Source organism: Cydia strobilella, chromosome 21 (assembly GCF_947568885.1).
Source record: "Cydia strobilella chromosome 21, ilCydStro3.1, whole genome shotgun sequence".
NCBI lineage: Eukaryota > Metazoa > Arthropoda > Insecta > Lepidoptera > Tortricidae > Cydia > Cydia strobilella.
In genome coordinates this window covers 1,493,547-1,510,171 of record NC_086061.1, presented here as the reverse complement: position 1 = coordinate 1,510,171, position 16,625 = coordinate 1,493,547, and the positions used below count along the sequence as shown (strand labels likewise).

The window sequence follows — 16,625 nt, the reverse complement described above, 5'->3', positions numbered from 1 at the left end:
TATGATGAGTGCACCCATATTTTTACACTTGACTATACTACAAACGTGTATATTGTAGATTTAACTTATTTGTGATTTAATTTAGGTAACTTAAGGTAAGTACAATAACATTTAGGTATCTACTACATTATTAATTACAAGTATAAATATCTTAAGATACTATAACCATACAGACTATATAAACTAATAAGTTTTTGTAAAGAAAATATACCTCATTTATTAAACAAAAATGTAAGATTATAAAAATAAAAAATACAGAAATGAGCAACGACAAGAAAACGACGCTAGTACAGGTTAGAGGTAGACGGGTTGGGTAGGGCTGCACCGTCATTGAAACCGAAGAAATGTTGGATGGATTTGAATCTGTGCCGTGTCCCACGGATACACATGCTGGTGGCTCGGATTATCGAAATCATAATTTTGGATCTTAGCCAGCCCATTACTACACTAAGGCTATATAAACTATTCAATTAAACTTAACTAACTTAAGAATTAAAGTAAGCGATAATACATTTTCTGAATACATGTATAATTTATTAACTGTACACCGTTCACCGTACTGTGCAGTTGCTTTTTGAGGAATCCTGGGAACTTTTCTAATTTTGCATAAACGCTCCCCAAAGTACGAAGTTTTGGAGATAAAAGAGAACAAACAAGTGTATTTTGTCCGCCAGGGAGTACATGCGGGTTGTTTATAGCGTTGTTTAGGAGCCACTGTGTCTAGCCCTTCATAGGTCTTGGTTACACAACAACCCCATAAAAATATTCCATGTAAAAAATGTGCCTAGTTGTGCAGATGTTTATTTGTCCTATGGTTTTATGGTCAGCGATTATTGTCTGCTTAATATGTAAGAAAAATAAGTCTGCTTCAAAAAACAGTTTTGATACAAGCTTTTATTTAACTTGAAATGTAACATAATTCGATTGATCTGAAACTTCACATACATATGTAAGTTGGGTGACAATGCAATATTATGGTGCTAACGAATAAATTATTTCTATTCTATTTTTTATTATATTCCATAGGAACTCTGTGATAAAACAACGAAACCTAGTTGTGTTTGGGTTTGTTAGAATTGTCTCAATGAGTATTAGTTGGCTGTTGAAAAAAAAGCGTCGCCAGCAATAAAAGCTTGTATCAATATATTTTTTTTGACGAAATACTAATTTTCTTTGTGTTGTTTCAGATCGACTCCGTGCTATGTCCGTGCGCAAGATAGTGAGAGTGAAGTGCGTGTGATGCGAGGCGGTTGACCTCTCTGCCCTGACACCGAAGCGGAACCCTGGCAAAGAAAACCGTCAGGATGGCCGACCCTGATGCGTTCGATGACGAGGTAAGTGAGTTAAGAAATCTTAACTCATGATAGTAGTATGAAAGTCGCTTATCAAACGAACGAGGACGTTCCGTTTTAGGTTGGGCAAAAATATGCGCCTGTCCGGATGTTCAATATCAACCGTGGAATGTTGGAAGTTGGTTCAATTTTTTATTTATTTCTGGGCTATTTCATTGCTGGGCTAAATCGTTCCTACCTACAACTACCTTTACTATACAATTGTGAACTCAATCTTCACAAAATATTACCTGAACTCGTTTATCCAGCGCCATTGGGCTGTTTCCTTATTTCTAGCTGCCACTAAGTAGAAATATTGTACCATAACTCACTTTATAAGCGGCAAAAGTGTCCATCTTCATCCCACTTCAGCTTGGCCACTTTACGAGGTACAACGAATGCAGTCAGTCTGACCAATGTACGTTGATAAAGAATGCCAAATTTCACTTTTTTGTATGGTCAAGGAATTTAATTTCAGGGCCATTTCGTACCTTGTCATATGTTGTTTCATATTGATTGCCATTGTTACAAGGTACGAAATAGTACTGACATTTTTTTTTTAAAGTACAACCAAAAAAATACCTTTAAAAAAACCTAGAATACGTTAAAACAAAGTAACGTAACAATGTAGTACTTTAAAAACAATTTTTTTACCGGAAACTCGTGTTTTTATTCCACGAGCGACTCCGACAAAAGCCTTTATTCTGCGCGGCGAGTTACATAGTTTTCATGTAACTTTTTGACCGCTTGTTTACCCAAGTTACTGCAAGTTAATTGTTCAGTGAACAGAGAACAGACCAGTTAGCTCTACGGTTGCTGCATTCCAATTGATATCCGATTTTAGATGCGATTTGTTACTGAATTCGAAAGTTTATTCAATTAACTAAATAAATTTAGTTCATATGTCTGACTGATTGCATTTCACTCATATGCTCTAAAGTTGAGAAAATGTTGATTATATTTTTAATCAAATGTAATTTTATACTTGTGCACATAAAAACCCGTTTGCTCACTCATACTTAATCATCAGGGGCGATCTGTGTTTGAAACCCCGGATAGATACCTACATGAATTTAGCTAATTTACCTAAGCTCCAAATTTTTCTTGGAAATATAAGTTGCTTCTTTTTTTAAATTCAATATAAATATTAAACATCCGCGACATCCGTGATCCGGTAAAATTAAATACTTACCTATTATTTAAAAGCGAATTCCAAAATCACATCTTCACTTTAAAATTTAAATTGAGTGACCCTTTCTGGCGAAGAGGAAGAGACAGTAGAACACCTAATGTATGAATGTCACGCCCTCTGGAACTTCACGGACTTTGGGACAGGCCATCTGGAACCAAAGGAATTCAAAACGCTACCCATGAGCTCCATCATCCACATGAAGATGGTGGGAAAAGCTCTTGAGTAGCGGACGGATCTTTCCTAGGGCGTAACTGCACAAAAGATCCCTATGGGTCAAAGTGTATCCGCAAGGGCCCCCGTAAACCGTAAGATAAGATAAGACCCTTCCTGGTTCAAACACGTTTGGAATGATGATCACCCTAGACATTAGATAACTATTCGCTTAGCTTACCGACGTTAATACACGGCACCAGTATAAACTTGAACCTTGATTATGAATAGATGCCACTAATCAAAAATATGTAACTCCGTTTGAGAAATAAAGTCTAAGGAAGAGACGTGCCTCGGAAATCAAGAAAAAGTCACACCTTTGGCCTATACTCGGCTAGATGGCGTTGACATTTAAAAGTTGACCGTTTGATATTTAAAAGTTTTGACACATATCAGTAAAAAACATGGGTTAAAGTTATATGGTGCTTCAAAAAAATTAAAATAATATATCCATATATTATTTATTTTTAGTTTTAGTTTTTTTAAGTTTTATAAGTTTATTGTTTACTAATTAATTTTAACTATAGTATTTGTTTACTGATATACTTATACTATATAATGTATATATTATAAATATTTTGTGATATTTTTATACATTAAAATTTTTAGTATTTATCATGTGTCGATAGATGGCAGTAAATTTACTGTGACTACAAAATTTACTATGAAAATAACCCTCTATACTATCTATTCTCTTTGCACTAATTCAGAAGCCTAATTAATAATTATACTAGGAGCTCAATTGTTTCGTGAATTATGTAACAATTGGAATTCTGTAATAGAATATCTCCGGTTGGACAATAATATTCCACCCTCGAATAACCACCCGACCCAACCCAACCTTGCCTCCGAAAACGGACTTTACTTTACGAATACTTAAAGCTCAAATTTAAATTTACGATATGGACGTGATGCGAGTTTGCTACCTACATCTAATAGATCATGGTTGTAATATCGAGGATGTCCTGAATTCCAATTAGTTATATAATTCCGAGGAGGAATTGGTTTAGTAAAGTTTGCGATTAAATTAAAATCATCGATAAAGTAATACTCCCTTGCTTTTCGAGGTACTTAACTGATGACCAGTGCTTTTCTCGAGTAATACTTTCATAGGCATAAGCGAACACATTCAAACACGAATTAAATATCTGCCCGTCTTTACCAGTCCGGAATCTTAGTTCAAGTTTTGTGCTAATGCCACGTACAATAACATCATGTTGGTATCATACTTTTAATATGTGAATATTATGCCTCTTAAAGCAGGGACTGAAAAACCGCAAAAAACCGGTAACCTAAAATAAAGTTATCAATTTTGAAAAGGTATCCAACATAAACGGTACCCGATTACTTAGTACTTTTATAAAGATACCGTTTGGCCGGAGCTTGCTTGGATACCTAAAGTATAGATATCGGTACCGGAATGCTACTTTATCGGTCGGATACCCGGTCAAAATCGTTTTTAAAGGTACCGATTGGACGGAAGCTTGTTTGGATACCTTAAGTATTGATACCGGTACCGGAATGCTACTTTTACGGTCAGGTTGGACCCGGGTATGTCCTTAAACTACGTCCAAAAGAGAGGTATGGGCACTGTGAATGACATCTCGCTTTGTGTGGTAGGGCACAGGACAGCGGATGTCAATACAGATCTAGAGCAGAGCCCAACTGGGGAGGTACCTCCACCTTACAGAAAACCGCAGCCAAATAACACTAGACCCTACTAATAGTGTTGTGTTCCTGCCGGTGAGTAAAGTTGCCAGAGCTCGAGGGAGTTGAGTGTTAGGGTCGGCAACGCGCATGTAACTCCTCTGGAGTTGCAGGCGTACATAGGCTACGGAGACTGCTTAACATCAGGCGGGCCGTATGCTTGTTTGCCACCGATGTAGTATAAAAAAAAAGGTAAAAAGACCGGTCAAAACCGTTTTTAAAGGTACCTTTTCAGTCCCTGTCTTAAAGTCATGTGTATGCAATGTCGCAAATAGCGAGCATAAATAATAACAACCGTCACTTCTAACACACACACATGTAACACTGCATATCATATCCACATGAAAACATTCAGAATTTAACGGTCTTCCTTGAGGAATACGATCTCATATGTTGTGGAAATACGCAATCTAGTGGACAAATGCTCATGCTCGGCTGGGTCATGCATATCAAATCCTTGAATATACGTCTCAGTGGCTCAATAGCAGAGATCAATGGCATTGTACTCGGGATGTCGGAAATGTGAACAGATTTCAAGATGAAATAATACATTTGGCACTGCTTTTTGTTCTCCAAGATATGTTGTATATGTATGAAAAAATACATATTCTCTGTTTACTTCAGAAATATAAATTAAGTAACATAGTCTACAGTGTTTCGATCTACTACAGAATAATGCGATTATCGTCCAATCGAAAGCTTGTATGCAAATGATAGATATGCTTTTTAAGGTATTGGCAAAAATCTGGCAAAATGTAAATAGGTATCTACTTATTAGGAATTCGGTACCCAATAAATAAGTCACGTCACAACGATAACCAATAATGCAGCATCCAACCACATGGCAATATCGGTTGCGATAATCAAGAACGGCACGGTGCTTTGCCGACTGTGCCAATTAGAGCCCGATAAAAGCATGTTTTACGGAAAACGGACATAGTTGCAGTTCTCACTGCACAATTGCACATGATGATTACGACCTATGCCTACAGATTTTTGATGCGTGTTTTTATTACAAACTATAGTCTAAACTGAAATAGATGGCATATACTAAAGAAAAAACCGGCCAAGTGCGAGTCGGACTCGCGTATGAAGGGTTTCATACCATTAGGCAGAAAACGGCAAAAACATCACGTTTGTTGTATGGGAGCCCCACTTAAACAATTTGTTTTATTCTGTTTTTAGTATTTGTTGTTATAGCGGCAACAGAAATATGTCATCTGTGAAAATTTCAACTGTCTAGCTATCACGGTTCATGAGATACAGCCTTGTGATAGACGGACAGACGGACGGACGGCGAAGTCTTAGCCCTAAACCCTAAAAATGACCAAGCCTAACTACAAACCAAAAAATATTAACAATAAATAAAGCCTTACAACCAAACTAAAACTACTATAAAACTAAATATCTAAATCTAAAATGGGCCCCCGTGGCATGGTGCCGAGGATGCTGGCAGCATTTTCTCGCTGGATCGCTGTGCTCAAGCATTGGGCGAGGAAGCTGCCAGCTCTCTTATCCCCGGTCCCATCCACCAGCCGTTTCGCCAATTGCCGGTATAGGCCCTGTGCTGCGGGGCCCCACGGACCAAGAGTCTCGACTCCAAATGCAACAAAGTTGTAGTTGGTGTCAGACTCCCGTATTTGCGCTTTTTGAGGGCCTCTTAATTAATAAAATAATTTGAGTTGTTTTCTAGTTCTATAGGTCTATATTTTAGTGGCTAGGCTGACTAGGAATTTTGATGATATGCATCTTCAGCCCATTTCATCTGTAGATATTTAGTGTGCCAACGTAAAAAACTGTTATTTTTGCATAATATAAATCAGTGCATTTCTTATTTTAAGCATCTTCAAATTTTAAATACTTAGAGACGGGTGACGCACGTTCGATCACTATATTAGATTTTAAAATTGACCAACAGCAGCATTCTGAATAAGACTGTTAAGAGACAGAAAGTCCTCAGACGCCGTATTTGCATGTGTCAACTGTCAACACGGTGGGAGTCGTGATATCGTGCCAAATCGATCTCTGTCTATTCGATTCGAGAATAAACAGCTGCTTGTGGTTATTGGTTCTGTGCAAATTTGTGGTTTGATGTCAGGGACGTGTGCGGTGGCGCGAGAATTACACAATACTAGACAAGAGAGACTGATAACAATACTAAACAGATTACCCTTTGCCAGCCAACCGTTCCCGTAGAACCCATAAATAGCACTCGTATACAAACTGCCACGATACAGTCGCATTTAGGAGTAATTGTATGAGTCAACTTGTGATAATACACGTTAGTAAAAGACTAGGAGGATATAACTAAACGGAGTAGCCATTAACAGGCATTCTCCTCTGTCGAAAATAGTCGGCCAATGGACACACACAATATATGGAGTGACGTTTATCTGACATGGCTATTTTGACGTTACGTATATATTTGACGTTACCCTCCCCCGCAAAAATTGGCAGACTTTTGTACAGCAAATTACAAACGTGGCGGCTCCGTTTGGTTATATCCTCTAGGTAAAAGACCACCAAATCCTGTCATGTAGTGCACGATGACGGTAGAACAAGTGATAGTGACTAAGCAATATGAAAAACGCAGGATATCTTATATTGCTGTCACTGTGTTAAGGTACGAAATGGCACAGAAATAACATTCATTGACCGACCAGTGATACCGGACGACGATAGGTGCGATATTGTGTCAGTGTGACTGTTGTTTTTTACTAGGGAAAATCATGTTATGCATCTTAGTTCAAAAAATATCCCAAATACTTAATATTAATCAATATTGGATTTTAATAATCAGTAAAGCACTTACAGATCTCTTTAGTTTAATGCGTTCATGGGTATGGGTATGGGTATGGGTATTCGGTAATCCTTGCTGTTTATATTAGTGTTATAATTACTCTTTCTCGTCTTTTTGCAATTTAACGTAAAAGATAGATATAATACTCTTTATTTATACTTTTATTTTTCATGTTAACTATATTTAAATCTAATAATGTTTTTAAGTTTAAAAATGTTATAATTCATTATATTAACGAACATATGTACATATATTTTTTATAAATGTAAAATGTGACCTGTAAAATTTGCTTTTACCAATAAAGTTTTGTATTCTGTATTCTGTATTGGCACACCTCAGTAAAAGATACAGCTTAAAAAAAACAATCGATTGAAGATGAAGGTAAACAACGGGCGGTTTTATCGCTGAAGAGCGATCTCTTCCAGACAACCTTTGGGTAGCGGAAACAAATCATTTAATCAAAAAGAGTAGGTGTTGCATAAACGTTTTGGAGCTAAAACGTTTTGAGATAAAAGAAACGTTATCTGACTTAAAGTCACACAAAGACAAAAGTATTGAAAGGTACAGTGTACAGTTACTATATGATTTGAATTGAAAACATTTCTATTGCTTTAAAAAGGTGTCTACTACGTGTGCTGAATACGGAGCCCTTAATACTTTATATGGAGGGACGAGTCTTTGCAACGTTCGTCTTTTCAAGCAACTTAGACGCCTGCTTTGGCGCTATGCATTTTCAATTCACTGAAATTTGTGACCAACTTCTTTAAGAGTTAGACCAACACAAGTCTGTAACCATTTTGATAGCACACGCAGTGCAAGTGATATTTTAAACTTCAAACTTCTATGAAATTATGACGTATACATAACACTTGCACTACGTGTGCTATCAAAATCGTTGCTGACTTATCTTGGTCTAACTCTATTGTAATGTATATTTAATATGTAATGTAATGTGTAATCGTAAACCAACGGACGTATAAAATGTAAAATTTTATGAATAAATAATTGAATTGAATTGAATTGAATTATGCTTATCCAAGTATATACCAAGTTTAATTTACGCCTTTCTGTAGCTAAACGTCTATGGGCTTTAATATGAAAGGTGTTGTTAAATCTAAATTTTAATTTACACTAAGCTAAATATACGATTTAACTCACGTATTTTAGTCACTCGCGCGACATGTTTCGGAGAGCCTCTGTCTCCATTTTCAAACACTATCAGTGCAGTGAGTACACGGCACGCAGCTATCGTGAACTGCTAATTAGTACCGCTACGGCGCGCCGGGTGACGTTGATCAGTCTGTCAAGTGCGGATGGTGCAACTGGCACTCACGACAGTTTAAATTCGACTTTATTCATTATTTGGGTGTAAAACTTTTTTTGTTGACTGATCAGTCTGGGTAGCATGACTTGCGTTCTCGCCATGCTATATGCTATCCGGTCAGGGTGGCTTTTTCTCTTCGACTCTCGCATGACAATACTATCATGTTACCATTTTCGTTACAGTAATGTCTGATCCCCCGAAATTTTACTGTTGGATGTTTCAGGGTGAATTATCTCTATAAAGGGTGATCATAATTATCTCTATTTGTTTGCGAGCGCATAACCCAGGTTTGTAGGTATAACTTAGGTTAAACGTGAACGCAATTAGCCATGACGCTGTTATCGCTAGTCGGCATCTTCTGGGCTCTAATTCCCGTTACTCATTTGGTCTCCGAAACCAGCTTAACCGTTAAGTATCCGCAGATCATCCTTATGCTGGTTTATTTTAGTAACATTGTTGAGTGTCTCCGACATTATATAGCTGGTATGTGCTTACTGTTTTGTTCTCTCGCTAGGGTGGCAATAAACATCACTACGTAGGGCGTTTCCAACGATCTTTCAAACAAGGTTGATGACAAAATATAAGTCAGATCTTGCAATTTATTTAACGTTTTTCATATTCTTAACTTTAGAATAAACTCCCTGGTTTTTTTTCACAATGCGATTTTACCTATAATGTCTAATCCATACTAATATTATAAATGCGAAAGTGTGTCTGTCTGTCTCCTCTTCACGCGTAAACCGATGAACCGATTTAGTTGAATTTTGGTATAGATATAGTTTGAGTCCCGTGGAAGGACATAGGGTAGTTTTTATCCCAGAAATCATCCTTTAAGGGGGTGAAAAGGGGGGTGGAAGTTTGTATGGGAAATCAATAAAAAGCAGATTGGATAAATAATAAGCTACCCAAATTACTAACTCTACGCAGACGAAGTCGCGGGCAAAAGTTAGTATAGTAATAAACAAACCTATCATGCATTGCAATAAATAGAACCTGACGTCATCGCGCCAAGCTTAAGTTTTTGAATAATCAGTTCCTGGAAGTTCGCAAAGCATGGTGGCACGAGATAATGTTTAGTCTCGGAAACATGTTAATGGCATAACGATGTTGCTTAGTGAGACAGCCGTGGCGGAGCACTGTTATTGCTGCGAAAGCGTTGGTAAGTCCTGGTTCTCAGGTAAACTAGTGTATCCTGATCTTTAGATCAGAAACAACTATATGTATTCTACGAACGCACTTAAACTGGTTGGTTTGTGCTCTCAATTCGCCCTTGTTATGTAGGCGATCGGAATACTACTGAGACGCTCACACCATTTGGATAATATTCACTTTCAGATGTATGTCGTATTTAACGGCAGTCTCAAATAAATTTAATTATATGTGGAAAGCGTCTGAAAGGGAAGCTGATCTCACTCTTTCAATTTTAATATACGAGTACTTTAGCTCAATTTGATCCTAAGGGTTAAAACTAACTGTAAGATAGAACTGCAAAAAAAAATATCATATATATATATACCTATATACAATAATGTGTTGGCACGTGCCTAGTTATAAATTTCTTCTAAACACCGACGAATTTAATTGTATTGGTGATTAGCAATTCACTCCGCTCGGTAAAAATATGTTCATTGTAAACTCAATTTTTTCTGTGTCAAAATGATAAAGTAACTTAATACTGTATTGAGATGCTGGGTCTTCACTTCAGTTGCTACCATTAAGCTCTCCTTCCTGACTGAATAGGTCGCCACAGAACCCATCTTGTGCAATCTCGAATTACTCGGTATGTAAATCAGGGGTCCCCGGGCATTAGCATATCTCTGCCGATATTGCGGTAGTTTCGATGTATTGAGGAATTCTATTACCGTTGGGTTTAAGCTCGTTTATTACTTCCGAGACGCGTAATTTAAAGACTGGTTGTTCTCATGCAGCATTTTGTTCCTCGTAATTGATGTAGATAGTCCATATAGTATTTTATACAATCGTGATATAATGGAGATCTTTTCAGTCGAGTACCGTGTTAAGGCCACGGAGCTTGCTGAATGGCCTTATTGGGTACGAGATTGAAAAGCATGATTATATCACTACTGTATAAAATACTATTAGCGCAGTCTTAGTCGGACAGGTTTAAACTAAGCCACTAAACACAAGTAGCAATTGACAAATGTATGAACTCATAATAAACACTAATTAATGTGTAAACAGGTCCTATTTTGAAGGCCAGTCGCTTTACCGTATGCCGCACTTAGGGCCGATACAGATGGACTGCCTTCCGACTGCAATTTGTATGAGAACTGCACGCCGACTGCGCGCCAACTGCAACGTCGGCGTGCAATTCCCATACAAGTTGCGGTCGGGTTGCAGTCCGCCTGTACCGGCCCTTAGTCGTATTGACCTTACGAAACATTGTCAGTGATACTTGAATTTGAATGTGACAGTCGTTAATTTTTAGGGTTTCGTACCCAAAGGGTAAAAACGGGACCCTACTACTATGACTTCTCTGTCAGTCTGGCTGTCCGTCTGTCTGTCTGTCTGTCTGTCTGTCTGTCACCAGGCTGTATCTCATGAACCGTGATAGCTAGACAGTTTTAAATTGCCGCTATAACAACAAATACTAAAAAGTATGGAAGGAACCCTCGGTGGGCGAGTCCGACTCGCGCTTAGTTTTAAATAATAACAACTCGCGCCTACCAAACATTGCCTGACTTAAGTTAACAACATCCAAAGTTGATAATGATAATATTAATAACGCTGCCGAAGAAATATCAAAAGATAAATTGTGAAAACCCTGCTGCTTCAAACCGATTGACGTGCACAAAGCCCACAGTTCAACAGTTTCTTTTTGCTACTAAAGCTTTATGCTTTGACACTACGGGAGCATAAAATTGTTTAGAATATGATATTGATTTGATACTAGTTTATTTTGCTTGTTTACATTATTATATTGGTACGAAAGCGACCTGATAAGATTAATATCAAGTTGATGTCATTTTTTTTGAAATCTAAATGTCTCCGGGTCGTCAACCCTAGCATGAAAGCCTTTTCACAAATTAATTGATATTTTGAAGGTTGATAAGTGAAATAACGCCCATTAGTATATAGGTATAATCGTTTGTTAAGTTCAGCCTGTTTTATTCTGGAGTCCGGACGTTGATTTATGAACCTTTTGGTGAGCTGCTGCCCTTGGAAATAGGTGATTTGTTACCATTGTTACATTTTGAGTTGAGTGTGAGTTGAACCAGATATGCGCAAAAATGCGTTGCGAGGGATGTGTTTTTAAGAACCAATTCATTGCACGCTAAACGAGAAAAACAAATGAAGTGATTGTATTGATTCTTAACAAACACATCCCTTGCTTCGCAACCTCGCACATTCTGGTCGAAACGCACCCTAAGATGTCACATGATTTTTTGGGCTGAGCGCTCTACGTAACAAACTTGTGGTCAAGTGACACATTTAGCGTAGGCGCGGCTACTCGGATTTCCAGATAAGTAAAATGCTGGGATTTGGTTAGGATATGTTTGTATTTATTTATTAAACAGAGATAGTGTAAAGTTCAGTGTAAAATTGACCGTTTTCTCATGAGATTTTCTTCGAATTCTCGTTTTCGCTGTAAACGCCTGCGTACCCTTCCGAGCCATTTCATTTTTTGTACAGTGTCAATTGGTTTCGGAGAGTATATTTCACCAGGTAATTCGTCTCCAATCTCCTGCACAAAAGACTTTTTCGGCAAATAAATGTCTGGGAAAAGGGTTGTAGGGACGGATGTTGTACTGACTGACACTTTAGATATTTTTCTAGATAACGATCCTATCCTAGGTTGTCTTTTCTGTTTTGTTTCCTTCAACATGGGATCAAAAAGTTTTCTGGAACGGCCGAGGATGCCCACAGTTATTCCTAATGCCTGGAACTCTTCCTCTGGTAAAATCAAGACGCGCTTAAAATACTTTAGCCGAGGATTCAAGTGTGGATACTCCACGACGCCTAAACCTGACATGCGGTACGCGATTGGGCGGTGACAAAAAATTTCATTTATCAAAGGTGACTCCGTTTTGAGTAATCGATCTCTTCGCACGCATCGCCCCGACATTAATAACTGCTCTTTGACATTTTTAGCAGCTCGGAAGTTGTACTTGTGTTCTGCAAAATTAAATCTATCCGATTTAAACAGTCGACTGATTTCAACTTCGATATCCTTTCCAGATCTCCGACCGAGAGCTATCCAAACTATCTGTATGATTAGACGGAAAAGTGTTTCGTAGAAAATTCCGTCTCTTACTGATGCGGACAAAAATTTTTTTACTCCCATGTGATGGTATTTGTCGAATTGGTCGCCGCCTAAAATCATTGTGCTGTATTCTTTTGTAATGAGAAAGCGTAGGTCTTGTAAGTCCTCGCTTAGCTCTTTTTCATATGCAACGCTGTTACTAGAAGGAAGTCTCTTCTCCAACGTTCGGAAACTCAGTGTTTCTTCTACTTGCAAGTAGTACTGGCAGTAAAATATTAGTGCTCTGAGGAAACGTTCAGTAGCTGGCAAGTGCAGTATTTTGACTATAGGTATGGTGATGAATTGCGCCGAGGCCGAGAACAGGACGACGTCTTTAATGTCTTGTAGCGTCACTACGTCGCTGCCGTTATCCTTAATTTGCCTTCGATAACGCTTTTCAAATCTAAGAAGTTCATACAAGTCGGGACTATCAGCGAATTCTAAGGATTTCACTATGATGGAGGCTTGAACACGATCTGGTGGAACAGTCTGGGTCTCTTCATTAATGTTGCTTTTAAACTCGAGTCTGTTAGTAGCATCGTCCCACTCCCAAGACCCATCCTCGTAAGGGCTGATGGAAATATCGTCGTCTTCCATAATTTTATTTATTTATGTGCACTGAATGTGTTCCCTAACCAGATTCCTTTATATATTCTATCGACTCACTCCATGTAAATAGTATATGCATAAAATGTAAATAAAATATAAAATATGTAAACCACCTATAAAATTATAATATGACATTATTGTTTCGTCTGTCAAAAATCTAGATGGCAGAGATCTCTAACTTACATAATGTTATTATTTATCTCCACGGGACTTAATCGCGTAAAATAGTTTTAAATTTACCTCCGACGTTTCGAGGACGGCGTTGTCCCCGTGGTCTCGGAGAAGACTGGCTAAAGTTGACATCAACATCATCTTAAATTTAAAACTATTTTACGCGATTAAGTCCCGTGGAGATAAATAATAATGAGTAAAAATCGTGAAAGTTTAAATCAGTGTTTTACATAATGTTGTTCAACTCAAAATTTTAAAATATTATTTATAAAAAAACTAAGCAATTTTGCGATGCGTTGCAATTTTAATATACTTATACATGAAGAGATACGAGATACAATGCAATAAAGATGTCAAAGTATAAGTGTCCCTTCTAGTGTAACTTATGTCTACGGGTGACGTTGACCGTGCTCTGCTATCCATCACCCGTCTACTCGTTTACAACTTTTTTCGTAATATAACTAGTCTCAACTGTCTCCAGCTGGTAATATTTAAACTTGAGTTATCTGTCTTTGCAACTATACTTAAATTCCAACTCGTGGTAAGTGTTTCGAAGTTTAAGTAGCGCCTGAATATTAATTAATTTTATCAAAACTTGAAACTTTCCTTTTAGCAAACTTAATGCTTTCCAGGTTAACTTTCATATTTCTTTCAACAAAATTTTAGACAGAGCTTTTGAACAATGATGATAATTAACGTTTTTATTCGATGGGCCAGCGCTTTTAAGCTGCAACCAGAAAAGGATTGTGAAAAGGAGAAAGATTTCATTGTATACAATACAGCATGATAATTGTTAAATGGTTGTAAATACAAATTTTGGTATTCACAATTTTACAGTCGGGTCAAATAGCATGTGACACGCAACACACAAGATTCTCTGAAATGTACGCCGCGTCGGTGACAGTGACATATGCATCCGCGTCCGGCACTGAGAAATATTTCACAACGTTCAAAAGTGCTATAGACCAAATTCATTTCTAGGTTGCATGACTTATATTACCCCCTGCTGACTCTTGGCGTAGCTGGTAGCTTGCTGTTATTTATTGCACACATAAAATGTACATGAAATACGAAAAACTATATATACTTACTTAACAGTAACGCGTAGTAAATAGATATAGCATTTTGCACTGTAAGGTACAAGCGTATCGCTAGTATCTAATACTAAATCAGAAGCACTTTATACTTTGGCAACATTTAGGGCGTCCACTAGTTGGCGCTAGTTAACGAAAAATAGCTATTGGTGACACGCCTAATTCGGTGATACAAGTTTTGAAGCATGACACCCAGGAAAGCTAGTAAGTTAGGGCCTTTTAAATGGGACCTCACGGCTTCACGGCTTCGGCGGCTTTGCCGTGAGGCCCAAGGCCCTAATTCACTTGCTATCCTCGGTGTCATGCTTCAAAACTTGTATCACCGAATTAGGCGTGTCACCAAATAATGCGAGTTTACTAACGGGCAATAGTATGGACTAACTGGCGCGGATGCATGGTACGGATTTCACCTATAATGGCATGCGCGTGCGTGAGCTCGCTCCGTACACCCGCGCCAGCTAGCGGACGCCCTTACGCTACTGCAACGCTTACTAACTTCTTTCTAACTGTCTCTACCGTAGAAATAACAAATTTTCAAAATTCACCTCTTTTGTAAAGCAAGTCAACAAGTTCAGCCAATGCTCCTTATTTCCATCCTTTCTATATTAAATTTAACAATTATGTAATTGGCGAGTAGGATATATAATATAGGAATATGCACATCACATTTCAACTTTAGATTAGATTAGATTTAAGCAAGTCAACAAGTTCAGCCAATGCTCCTTATTTCCATTACATCATCCTTTCTATATTCAATTTAATAATTATGTATTTAGCGAGTAGGTAGTTAATATGCACAGCACATTTCAACTTTAATACCTGGATACAATTTGCCGTTCCAAGTCACATGCATATGATGCATACACATTTTATATACTATCATGACGACAGCAACCGCGAAGAAATTCTATCTCAAAAATAAATTCCTTATTGGAATACTTTGTACGCACCGCTACATAGCCTCGAGAGCCGAGCGTGTGACAAATAGCACAGTAAGTATTCCGCATATCGCAAAAGTTGAACAACAAAGTTCATGAAGGCAACATAAATAACACCTATAATAACGGCAGGGGTGTGTTGACGATATATTATGTGAAAGACAATTCGTGGAATGTTTTCTTTCTTCTTTTGAAAGTATTGTGAGAACAATATTGCAATTGTGAAGTGCTTCCGTAAAGGCAAGGAATGTTTTATATATCTGCAGGATTTAATTGTCACGAGTAAATTTTATTTCAACCTGGTGGAACTACCGCAGCGCCGGAGGCTGACAGTGGAAGCCATTAGATACTACGTGACCATTGAATTTGTGTCACGCAATAAAATAGTTGCAGTTTTGTGGTCTGTGCTTCATTTTATGGAATGTTAAATTGTGGTCTGCTGTTGTTTAAATTGGTTAGTAGCCAAAATAATTAGTTGGTCAACCCAATAAAATATGTATCAAATAAATATTATTTATTGATCGGCTATTGACCCTAGTCACACCTGATGGAGAGTGAAGACAGGGCCTAAGATGGAGCTCGCCGGTTCAGTAATAGCCTATTCACTCTTGCTTTAAAGAGACCGAGGTCATATTGATCAGGGAATACAGATGGCGGGAGCGCATTCCATTCTTTAGCCGTCCGTACCAAAAAGGAGGAGGCAAAACGTTTCGTGCGAACAAATGGAACGTGGACCACGAACTAGTGCATTCGCTCCCCGCGCCTGGATGTCCGATGATGAAAAGGGGAAGGTGGGATTAGGTCGTGCAGTTCCTGCACACTCCCCGGAATGTATTCAATAGAATACCGATAGACAAGCGACTCGACGGCGATGTTCAAGGCTCTGTAACTTAAACAACATAAACAATCAACGTCAAGAAGGTTGAATACTACATGCGCTAAATACTGTTTTTTTTTTTAAGTTTATACAGTTTATACCTACATT

At 37.9% G+C, this 16,625-nt stretch overlaps 2 protein-coding genes across 3 annotated transcripts in view; one reads left to right on the top strand and one right to left on the bottom strand.

The window, feature by feature from the left end:
• Positions 1–16,625, top strand: part of LOC134751054 (inactive dipeptidyl peptidase 10) — a 195,142-nt gene that overhangs the window by 32,160 nt on the left and 146,357 nt on the right. For both annotated transcript variants that reach the window (XM_063686394.1, XM_063686393.1), the window contains exon 2: positions 1,188–1,334. In XM_063686394.1, the coding sequence (XP_063542464.1) occupies positions 1,305–1,334 (30 nt within the window). In that variant the 5' untranslated portion in view covers positions 1,188–1,304. The remainder of the gene's footprint in view (positions 1–1,187; positions 1,335–16,625) is intronic.
• LOC134750996 (protein phosphatase 1 regulatory subunit 36-like) lies at positions 12,075–13,574 on the bottom strand. Its single transcript, XM_063686302.1, has one exon. The coding sequence runs from the start codon at positions 13,423–13,425 to the stop codon at positions 12,118–12,120; it is 1,308 nt and encodes a 435-aa protein (XP_063542372.1). The 5' UTR covers positions 13,426–13,574; the 3' UTR covers positions 12,075–12,117.